This window comes from Dermacentor silvarum, chromosome 5 (genome assembly GCF_013339745.2).
Source record: "Dermacentor silvarum isolate Dsil-2018 chromosome 5, BIME_Dsil_1.4, whole genome shotgun sequence".
NCBI lineage: Eukaryota > Metazoa > Arthropoda > Arachnida > Ixodida > Ixodidae > Dermacentor > Dermacentor silvarum.
The window spans coordinates 163781521-163793836 of NC_051158.1; the positions used below are offsets into that span (position 1 = coordinate 163781521).

The window sequence follows — 12316 nt, forward strand, 5'->3', positions numbered from 1 at the left end:
TGTCAAAAAGAAAGACGGAACGCTACGCTTCTGTGTCGACTACCGCAAGCTCAACAACGTGATTAAAAAGGACGTGTACCCGCTGCCGCGTATCGACGACTCGTTAAATAGACTACGGCGTGCCCACTATTTTTCTTTCGATTTAAAAAGCGGGTACTGGCAAATCGAGGTAGACGAACGCGACCGCGAGAAAACAGCCTTTGTGACTCCAGATGGGCTCTATGAATTTCGAGTGCTTCCTTTTGGCTTGTGTTCAGCCCCGGCTACTTTCCAGCGAATGATGGACACTGTCCTTACTGGACTGAAGTGGCAGGCCTGTCTTGTGTAGCTGGATGATGTGGTCATCTTCTCTGAAACGTTCGAGCAGCATCTTCACCGCCTAAGGAGTGTGCTAGAAGCCATCCGATCGGAAGACCTCACACTTAAGCCCGAAAGGTGCCACTTTGGTTACGAAGATCTCAAATTCCTCGGGCATGTAGTAAGCGCCAAAAGGGTCCGACCCGATCCCGACAAGCTTGCCGCTGTGGCCGCGTTTCCAGCTCCTGCCAATAAGAAGGCCGTCCGGCGCTTCCTGGTTTTCTGCGCCTACTATCGCCGGTTTATTAAAGGCTTTTCGAAGATAGCGGAACCCCTGACACGCCTTACAAAGGACGATACGCCATTTGTGTGGCATAATGAGCAAAAGGCGGCTTTTGCTGAATTACGACAGCACTTGCAGTCAGCACCCGTTCTTGCACATTTTGACGATGATGCTGATACTGAGGTGCATACCGACGCCAGCAGCATTGGCCTTGGCGCAGTGCTCGTCCAGCTTCAAGATGGAGTGGAAAGAGTTATAGCGTATGCCAGCCGCTCCCTGTCCCGTGCCGAGGCGAATTATTCGACTACGGAGAAAGAGTGCCTCGCGGTCGTGTGGGCGATCATCAAGTTTCGCCCTATCTCTATGGTCGTCCCTTTAAAGTAGTGACGGACCACCATGCCCTCTGTTGGTTGGCAAGCATGCGCGACCCTTCAGGACGACTGGCACGGTGGAGCTTGCGGCTACAGGAATTTGACATCACCATCGTTTATAAGTCTGGCCGTAAGCATGAAGATGCTGACACGCTGTCCCGCGCACCCATTGATCCTGCCAGTCAGGAAACAGAGGATGATGACGGCTTCCTGGGCGTCATTAGTTCGTCGGACTTGAGCAGACGGCAGCGTGACGACGCTGAGATTAGACCGATGATCGATCATTTAGAGGGCCGCGACACAACCATACCACGCCATCTGTCCCGCTCGCTGACGTCCTTCTGTCTGCGAGACAACGTGCTTTATAAGAAGAATGCTCGTTCGACCAGCCGTGCTTACCTCCTGGTGGTTCTAAGGGACATGCGCGACGACATCCTTTTCGCTTGCCATGACGAACCGACATCTGGTCATTTAGGCTTTTCACGAACACTCGCTAGAGTAAGCGAAATGTACTATTGGCCCGGGCTTTCGGCAAGCGTCAAACAGTACGTTAAAGGCTGCCGTGAATGCCAGCGCCGCAAAACACCATCCGTTAAACCGGCTGGCTTACTTCAGCCAATTGAAGCACCTCACACGCCTTTCTACCAAGTCGGCATGGACATTCTCGGACCGTTTCCTCTCTCGGCCGACGGTAACAAATGGGTGATCGTCGCGACTGATTATTTAACACGCTATGCTGAGACGCAGGCGATCCCACGAGCCACGGCCTCAGAGGTAGCGCAGTTCTTCATGCGCCACATCGTCTTGCGTCACGGTGCTCCCTCCACCAAAATAACAGACAGAGGGACAGCATTCACAGCGCAGCTTATGGACGAAGTTTTTTAATTGAGCAACACCAGGCATCGCAAGACGACCGAGTACCATCCGCAGACCAACGGACTTACCGAGCGACTGAATAAGACGGTCACAGACATGCTCGCAATGTACATCGACGTTCAACACAAAACATGGGATCGGATCTTGCCTTACGTGACCTTCGCGTATAACACCGCCGTGCAAGAGACGACGTGCTTCACGCCCTTTCGCCTTCTCTACGGTCGCGAAGTCCAGACGATGCTGGACGCTATGCTGCCGTGTCAAGACGCTGACCTATTGACAACTGACGCCGAGGAATTTGCAGAGCGTGCTGAGGAAGCTCGGCAGCTCGCGCGGCTGCATATGGGCCAGCAGCAGCAGGCAGACGCACGACGCTACAACATCCGCCACAGGGTCGTGTCCTACAACCCCGGGGACCAAGTTTGGGTGTGGACCCCCGTTCGGCGTCGTGGCCTCTGTGAAAAGCTTCTGAGCCGGTATTTCGGTCCGTATAAAGTGCTCCGCCGCGTCAGTGACGTAAACTACGAAGTTGTTCCGGACACAACATCGCAGACACGGAACAGGACACAAAGACAACCGACCTCAGACATAGGTCATGTTGTGCGCATGAAGCCGTACATTGCGCGTCCGTAATTTTTTTGTTTTCATTTTTTTCTCTCATTCCCTTCTTTGTTTCTACTTTTCATTTATCTTTGGGAGCTTGCTTCTTCGTTCATTGACTGTGCCGGCGTGACGGCTACATTTTTTTTGTGTGTACTTTCGCTTTGCCTGCCTTCCTCTTCTTTGTCTTCTACGCCAATTTTTTTTTCTTTTTTAGCATCGAGGCGATGCTTCTGTTCGGAAGGGGGGATATTGCCACCTGTAGGTAGTGGGTCGAGGGCAAGAGTGGGTCGAGCCCAAGAGAAGAAAGAAGACCGCGCGCTCCTTCTCTGCTCGAGCCAGCCCCAACGGTCGCGTCTTCCAAGAGCCAGCTGCTCTACGTTTATTAAACCTTCAGGACTACTTCTCGAGGCTCGTGACACTATGATGTGTTGCTTGAAATTGTATTTTATGCTCTTTGTTAACTCTTCTTTGCGTCAGAGAGTAATTTTGTTTCTTATTTCCAGCCATCGCGTGCTGAAAAAAAAAACTGCATATCCACGGGGTGAATGATGATGAGTGGGCGAAGCTCCGGAGGGAATCATCGGTAAACCGTGAATCTTCCGTGTAATTCGCCCAGTCTCGCCGCACTAAATCGAACGATTGACTTCCACCAATGACACGCGCCATATGTGACGTCATTCCTATTTTATAACAGCGCCCTTCATTAAAATTGCACCATCTCCCGCTTAAGGGGACGCTAGCACAAACGCGTTAGAAACGTGCAGTACTCTCTAGTAAGGGGGAGAGGCCACAGCGTCTTACGCAGCCGTTTACACATGCCGGAACGTGCACCGCGTTTGCCGACGCCATCACATGACTGCTGAGAGAGTATACCCCCCGTATTCATAAACGCTCCTCGACTTGAACTTGACTTGCCACCGCTTTCAACGCGTTTCGAACGCGCTGCCCAAGGCGGTGGCAAGTCAAGTTCAAGTCGAGGAGCGTTTATGAATACGGGGGTAAGGCGGAGAGGCCACAGCGTCTTACACCAGCTTCTTACACGGGCCGTAACGCGCTAGCACAAACGCGTTAGAAACGCGCAGTCTTTCGTTAATGTTGGGTATTTATTGTCATCGTGGTGCGTGTGTCCATGTGTGCTTCGTGGCGTAGTGGTTAGCGCCGCGCGTTCGGAAGCGAGGGGTCACTGGTTTGATTCCGCGCTACGGACACAACTTTCGGAATTTTTTTTTATATAAAAGTAGACGTGGCTACCTACTACGACGACGACGACTACTACTACATACTACAGAGGAGGGACAGACCCACACCCTAAGGAGCTTCGCCCCTAAAACGGCGCTGCCTTTGCGGAGATGAGCGGAGGGGTGCAATCATGGATTCGCAACAGTGCGAGTGTACAGCCATGTTAAATCCTTCTGACCACTATCTACTAACCTACGATATGTAAACCTGGACATTCGTGCTCCTGTATGTGATGTCGAGTTCCGGCAATCAAGGAGAAAAAAAAAGTGCAGCGTTGTGAGAGTGGGGCGAGGATCGCCCTCTTTTTCACAATAACAGTGTAGGCATTCCTTAGCACAACGTGCCTACTCGACCATCGTACCAGAGGCTTGGATTGACCACACATTGGATGTCTCAATGCGCACCTGCTCCGGCGATGGGCTAGGAACTGCAGAGACTGCACCTGTATAAGAAACCCGTACGTGAGATTATAGGTGACCACGAAAAAGAAAACTAAGCATTTATGCGACAAATTACGCGCTGAGGAGGGCTATTAGGGTCATAGTTTCAGGGTTTAACACAGGGTAACCAATCCTACAATAACGCCACGCTCTTCTAGTGTCTCCCTTTTACCGGCATGGCATTGCCATCGCGTCCAGTAATCAGTGTTGCGGGCGTCCTTACGCAGATTGACAAATTCCGCTTTAAAATTTTCTACTTCCCAGAAAATCCACCGCACGTGTAGACACTTCGACTGTTGCGCTGCAAAAACGAAGGTCATTGTAAAACGATTGACGGTCCCTCTAAATCTTCGTTTACGTCACAGGCATGTTAATCTTTCTCAATAGTGTTTTTCTAATGCGGCAGCAGAATGAGGTGACATTATAATTGCAAAAGGAATAGCGTTCCAGATTTTAAGACCGCGGCATTGTAAAAATCATTCACCGTATAATTTATTAGCGGTAAGAATATTTAAATTACCAAAATATAGCTGTTTAGCACAACGATAATGCGCGAGAAACAACAACACGTGAGAATGATGATTATAATTTACAATATTCTGCACTTATGTAACTATTTTTAATTCCTGTAAGCGGTCGAAGGGCAGAATGAGTAATGTGTAGAATAAGTATGGTTGCTCGCTGCATTAACATGTGTTCTCGCTGGTTAATATTTTCGCCACAAAATGGCGGCACCAACGCGGCTGCTCAAGTATGTATGTCTCTGGTAAGCTGGTATTCAGTAAAGGATAGCACGTTACATGACACCGCATTAGACAATAATGCACCAGCGCGATATGTAGAGACACGACTAAAACACCCTATTACTGCGAACGGCATGCGGGTAGTGGTTTCTGTGGCAAACATCGAAATAGCGAAATGAAATTAAGCAACGCTCGAGATAAATTTGGCACATGAAATGTGCACACAGGTGCAGCTCCCATGTCGGCCGCAAGGGAGGACGGCAGGAGCTGTCGTTGGGAACTGGCTGCGTCAACAGAGGCACCGTGATGCATGAGCTGCTGCATGCAGCGGGCTTCTACCACGAGCACACGCGCTCGGACAGAGACGCCTACATCGATATCTTCGAGCAGAACGTTCAACAAGGTGAGCGACCCATGGTTGTCCGTCTCTTTGGAAACTCGATCGTCCGAATGCTCAGAGGTAGAGGCGGCGCCAGGATGCTTCTGTAGGGGGAGCAAAGCATGATTCTCCATTTTAACGCGACAGCGCTAAGGGCCCCGTGTCGCAGAAAATCCGGCGTAGGCAAGCGGCGTGCGATGTCGGCTCGGTGGCGAAGAAAATCATCGCCAACCACCCAACAACTCCGACCGCGCATGCACTTCACGTGGTGCAAGGTGTTGGTGAACAAAAATTGAATTTCTCACAGTGAAAACCGTCAGAAAAATGGTGAAGTACGACTTTACCATTAGGCGTCGGATTCGCCGTCGGATTGTTTACCAATCGGCGTCGGATTGTAATTTGAATGTACGAGAAAACTCAATTCTGCTACGAGGAAACTCAAACACAAACCCCCTTTTCAGCATTTCTACCAGACCTACAGCCGCGCGTTCGGGTACTTGTGAAAATGATATCCAGATGGCGCTCGCATCCTAGGCAGGTCAAATTGGGACTTCGCCTGCTAACTCGTTTTGGACACGCGCGCGCGTCGAGGTAATAGCAAGCAATTAATAAAATAATTAAAAAAGGTGCTAGGGCCTTCACATTTTAATATGACCACATATATTGCCCCTGGAAAACGTCTTTCCAGCAATGCATTTCTGTTTAAAAGTGAAGCCGACTTTAAGGGGATCGGTGTAAGCTTGGTTTTTGTAAGCTGGCTTTCCCACGTTCTGTGTTGTAGTGAAGCCTACTTGCCGTATGCAAACGATGCGATGCGAACGGGTCCCGATAACGCTGTCGCGTTCTACTCTTAAAGGCGAAGCTTAAGCGTCCTCCAAGTTTTTTTGTTTGGAGTGTAGGAGAGCACTCGATCACTTGGCGCGCCATAGTGGTAAGAGGGAGGCCACCTTTTTCGCCCGCCCATAAGACCGCCCCTACCCGGAACCCTCTTGAACTTGCACGGAACAGACACACTGTGCCTTTTGTTGCCACTCGTTTATTTCTCGTCGTTCTTGCGTTCGATGCTTGAGAGTATAAATACTGCCAAAAGCAGGACACGGAAGGATTAATTGGGAAGGCGATTTTTTATTATGTACATATGCTCCACGTTTGTGGTATTTATAGTTTGCTATGTATCTACCTGTGATGTCATGTTCACTCCCAGTTTAATTCCTTCCTGCATAGGTCTTGCTTGAAAAAAAAAAACAATAAATAAGGGGCACCTAGTTATCCGTACGTTGATAAATACGAAAGCATTGCGACCACCAAAGGTCGAGGGTTCGACTCAAGCCAAGTCAAGTCAAGTTTATTGCAAGTCATGTTGGAGTTACATGGTGATAGTATTACAGCAGGAGGCCCCAGAGCTTCGAAAAAACTGCCAAGGGGACCTCCTATGATTACGTAAATAGGGTTATTGTACAAAAAACAGCAAATAAGTACGGTCATGTGAACAATAATAATAATAATTAGGTAAGTTGATTATCTGTAACAGGTAATTGGATACACAAGTTAATTGGAATGCTAATTATTGAAAATATGAGAAATAATCAAAAGCGTGTGAACAAGCAGAATAACAACGAATATTAACAAGAATGATCAATGTGACATCGGAGACCAAACTCGTTCCATTATTCATAATATTATTACTTATACAAAAACAGATGGTATATATACAGCAACATGACAAACATATTGATAATTAATTAGGAAATTCTGATGAGTTGGTTAATTCCTGAATTAAATATTGCTTGGTGCGCGCGGAAAAGGTATCAACGTTTAGTGATGATTTTATTTCGAAAGGTAATGAATTCCATATTGCTATGCCAGAGAAGAGAGCTGTCAACTTGCCATACTTCATCCTTACGGCAGGTAAATGAAGATTATTGCATAAGGAAAACCGGGTACTGTTGTTGTTAGTAATGTGTTCAGGATCAATACATTTAATGATGATGTTGTGTGTGATGAGCCTATATGCACTTTTGGATAGTTTCTGGCGGAATAATTGTAACGGGAGAATGTTAAGTTTAGGGAATTGCAGGATAACTCAAATGGGGTGAAAGTCATTAGTCTCATAGCTTGGTTCTGAAGTCGCTGCAGACGTTCAATATGCGTAAAGTACCTATTGGCCCATGACGATACACAACACGAAAGATGGCTATGAATATAAGCAAAATACAAAGATCGTACGATGAGAGGTGGAAAATAAGTTCTTGTCTTGGCGATAATGTGGATGCCAAATGCAATCTTTTTCACAAGTGATCGGGTGTGTCCATGAAATTTTAGTTCATTATCTAAGATGACACCGGGAAACCGCGCTTCATTCTAAACCTGTATGACGTAATCACCAATGTGAACAGAAGGTGGGACGTCGATTGAAATTCGCGGGGAATGGAACGCCCTAAATGTGGTTTTAGTGGGATTAATGTGCAGATGGTTATTTTGGCACCATAAGGTAATATTGTTTAAGTCGGTGTTAAGGCTAGACTGGAGTGTGGCAAGTGATTTACTGGATGTAAAGGTGGTAGTGTCATCAGCGTAAAGTATGCACTTGATCTTAGCAAGAATAGTGAATAGGTGATTAATAAACATCAAAAATAAAAGTAGGCCTAAAATTGATCCCTGTGGGACTCCCATGTTAATTAGCTTGGATGATGAGGGATGGCCGTTAACCTGTACCATTTGAGACCGGTTACTCAACTAGCCTCTAATGAAGTTTAGTGCAGGACCAGATATACCAAACGATTCGAGTTTAACAAGTAGTATGCGATGCCGACGCCATCTTCGCCATTTCTGCTTTTCTCCACAAGAAAAGCAGAAAGTTACCTATCAAGAAAGGGGTCAGGCAAGGAGACACAATCTCTCCAATGCTATTCACTGCATGCTTAGAAGAAGTATTCAAGCTCTTAGACTTGGAAGGCTTAGGAGTGAGGATCAACGGCGAATATCTCAGCAACCTTCTGTTTGCAGATGACATTGTCCTATTCAGCAACGATGGAGACGAATTACAACAAATGATTGAGGACCTTCATCGAGAAAGTGCAAGAATTGGGTTGAAGATGAATATGCAGAAGACAAAGATAATGTTCAATAGCCTGGCAAGGGAACAAGAATTCAGGATCGCCAGTCAGCCTCTAGAGTCTGTAAGGAGTACGTTTATCTAGGTCAATTACTGACAGGGGACCCTGATCACGAGAAAGAAATTTACAGAAGAATAAAATTGGGTTGGAGTGCATACGGCAGGCATTACCAAATCCTGACTGGGAGCTTACCACTGTCGTTGAAAAGAAAAGTGTACAATCATTGCATTCTACCAGTGCTAACATATGGGGCAGAAACTTGGAGGTTAACAAAGAAGCTCGAGAACAAGTTAAGGACCGCACAAAGAGCGATGGAACGAAAAATCTTAGGACTAACGTTAAGAGACAGGAAGAGAGCGGTGTGGATCAGAGAACAAACGGGGATAGCCGATAATCTAGTTGACATTAAGCGGAAGAAATGGAGCTGGGCAGGCCATGTAATGCGTAGGATGGATAACCGGTGGACCATTAGGGTTACAGAATGGATACCAAGAGAAGGGAAGCGCAGTCGAGGTCGGCAGAAAACCAGATGGGATGATGAAGTTAGGAAATTTGCAGGCGCAAGTTGGAATACGCTTGCGCAAGACAGGGGTAATTGGAGATCGCAGGGAGAGGCCTTCGTCCTGCAGTGGACATAAAATATAGGCTGATGATGATGATGATGATGCGATGGTTTATGGTGTCGAACGCCCTCTGTCAGATTGATGAATACAGAGCCCACAGTTCAATAGCTTGCTTGATTTCTTCAGTTAAGTAAGTGCTAGTTCTGTTGAATATCCTTGTCGAAATCCGAATTGCTTAAGAGACAAAAAGTTAAATTTCTTTAAGTAGCGCATTATTCAGTGTGAAAGAGCTTTTCAATTACTTTACCAAAAAAAAAAGAAAGGAAGGATACAAATTGGCCTGTAATTCCCTACTGAAGTCTGATCACCTTTCTTGAAAGAAAACAGGAACTATTCTACCAGCTTTAATACAGATCGGAAACACCCCTGCGGAGAACAGTTTGTTAATGATTAGTGCGAAAACTGACGATATTGCATGCGAAATTAGTTTTATTTGCATCGATCATTATGGTCTAATCCAGCACTTGTAGTCTTCAAAAATGTGATGACCTGGTGAACTTCATCTGCAGTCGTCGAATGCAGATAAAAGGGATAAAAGGAATGAATACACCGAGGTGTATCAGGTAAAAGACACGCCAGCTGCTGCGTATTCGTGGATGCGCAAAAATGCTCGCTGAATGCGTCAGCTCTTCTGAGAGGATCAGTATACATTTCGTCCTCTTACTTTATTTTCATTGTGGTCCCTGAGCAATCATTTTTGTTCAGAAACTTATAATTTTCCAGCAGCGCGTCGTGTTGCTCGTGTTTTTTTACAATAAGATCCTGGTAATAATTGCGCGTAGCGCGCCTTAATAAAGAAGATAACGTTGCAGAATATTTCTGAAAGCGGGATTTTAATGTAAGGTTATTCTTTTTATTAATTGAACCCAGGTTCGGGTGCCTTAATGAAGTCTATCTTAATTAAACCTGCCTTTATTAACTTTGCCTTATTCACGTCATCAAGTGCCTCGATTGGCTCACTTTGGCTCACTTGACTTTTTGGACCATCGGGGTCACGCCAACGCTGGATTTTGCGTCTCATGTGCGCCATATAATGCTTTCGCATTAAAAATACTGTCGGCAAGCTGAGCTCGTCCTTGGCCGTCTTTACCAGAAGCACTCGTCCATGGCACAGGAGGGATGAATTTTCTCGGTCTATAGCACAGCTTTCTCTTTATCGTACAGTGGTTTCTTTGTTCCGACTCGCAGATAAGCGGCACAACTTCCGCAAGCTGCAGCCTTCGCAGAACCGTCTTCTGACGGCCTTCGACGTGCACTCGGTCATGCTGTACGGCTCGACATCGTTCGCGCGAAGGCAAGGCCTCATCACCATGCTGGCCAAGGACGGCAGTCACCTGGAGGAGGTCTACGACAAACGGAGGCTCAGCACCAGCGACGCCCGTCGTATTCGGCTGCTGTACAGATGCTGAGCGGATTCGTCGTCGGGTGCTGAAGGCAATCTAAAGTCGAATCCACAGCAGTTGTCTCGAAGAGAGACTAATGAGAAAGTTGTCCTATAACATTAAATGACGTCTATTATTCGATATAATGGCGTGCCATGATTGCTTAATTAGTGGCTTTGGCGTTGCGATGCTAAGCACGGGGTCACGGGATCGAATCCCGGCCATGACGGCCACATTTCGATGGAGGCGAAATGCAAAAAATGCCCGTGTACCGTGCACTGGATGCACGCTAAAGAACCCCAGGTGGTCAAAGTTAATCCGGAATCCTCCACTACGGCGGGCCTCGTAGTCATGCACGTAAAACTTCAGAATATAATTTTTTATCGGTATGAAAACACACGTATACAAAGGACAAACAGGTAAATAGGGAAGGAGCAGGTTGGCATCCGCCACCGAGAATGCCACAACGCTTGCCTACTCTTCAGGATGGAGGGGATAGAAACACAAATTTAAGGGTGGGAGCAGGGGGATATAAAGAGGAAAATAACGAATAAGAGGCCAGGCCACAAAGACTGAAGCAAAGCAACGACAATGAATTGAGTGCGCCAGTAAAAACAAAGCCGACACACGACGACACAGGCAGACCCAGCAAGTGAAAGATCTCACGACTTTCCTCGGAATTATAGTCGAGGTAAGGGATAAAGGCGGTCTGAGCCAAGCCAGCTCATCTGCAAGCACCATCAACGTGAATCACGACCTCTGTAGCTAAACCCGCCCTCTGCAACGGCTCTATCTGCTGAACGTCGCTTTATACGCGTCCCTGCCTGCTCACGTATCAAACCACTAATTTGATGGAGTGCTCTGGGTCGCTCATTACAGAAGAAAAACGCAGGAGGTATCAGGCGCGCAGGCGTCGCTTCCGCTGCGCCAAGCACTACCACGTTGCCAGCGATTCCGAAGAGCCAGAAATTTGCAATGTGCCCACTGTGCTGCACAACACTTGAGCACAGGTAGTACAAAAGAGATACATAACCTTCTTTTTTACCGTTTATCCGAGCCAACAAAAACGTTCGGAAGAAATGCGGAATAGCAGCTCATACTCTAGGAAACGCCGTATATCTACTGTAATGTCCGGCTTGAATATGTTTTATAGATGTTCTAAAACTGGTTTCAAAAACGTCGCAAGAAACTCCGTCTAGAAGAGGGATTTCCAAATACCTAAATAATCTCACCGAAACCGCTGTGAAAATCCGTTTTAAGACGTTTTCAAACCGCCGTGAAGAATCCGGTTCAGTGTTCGCTCTTGTTTTTGCAGCTAAGCTTTACTTTTTTTACTGCGCAGCTGTTAGCCTCTAGTTGGTCGGTATTTTTCGCAGTGTCGTCCTCACGGGGAAAAAAAGCTTCAGCGATTGCAGCGAAACGTGCATACATTCTTTAGAATCCCGCATACAACGGACATCGCAGCATTCGTTTCAATAAAGAACAAGCACAAAACAAGCATCCAAACCGCATCAATGATGATAAGGCGCTCCTGATAACAATGCGAAGCATCTAGCGCTCCCCGCCTACGTTTCCCGGAAAATATTACTGTTGCGCAAACTGCCGCGGCGACGGCAGCTTGCGACTTGGGGAGTGACGTCACTAGCCTTTCATATATAAAATAACTAGCCTAGCAACTGATTTCATTGTTGCAGCATCACTATGAGTTGGCAACGCATTGTTGAGACTCCTGAGGAGCAGCGTGAATACGAGGTGCGGCCAAGGGGAAAGAGACGGAAATACGAACAGTGGCGGCCTGCCACCGCCTGTCGTGTTGTGCAATTCCAGCACAGGGGATGTCCGCACGTCCACATTCTCCCGTGGCTAAATAATGCGCCGAAGGAGGCCTCAATGGAGGAATTGCATAACCCCCTCAGCAGTTGTAGTGGTGGTTTCCAGCAGCCTCGCTGGAAATCAACTTTCGC

General features: G+C 47.1%; 1 protein-coding gene across 3 annotated transcripts in view; it reads left to right on the forward strand.

The window, feature by feature from the left end:
- The window catches only part of LOC119454527 (astacin-like metalloprotease toxin 5), an 81069-nt gene extending 70582 nt beyond the window's left edge, over positions 1-10487 (forward strand). For all 3 annotated transcript variants that reach the window (XM_049666888.1, XM_049666887.1, XM_049666889.1), the window contains exons 5-6: positions 5080-5255; positions 10159-10487. In XM_049666888.1, coding sequence (XP_049522845.1) covers positions 5080-5255; positions 10159-10379 — 397 coding nt within the window. In that variant the 3' untranslated portion in view covers positions 10380-10487. The remainder of the gene's footprint in view (positions 1-5079; positions 5256-10158) is intronic.
- Positions 10488-12316: the final 1829 nt, after the last annotated feature.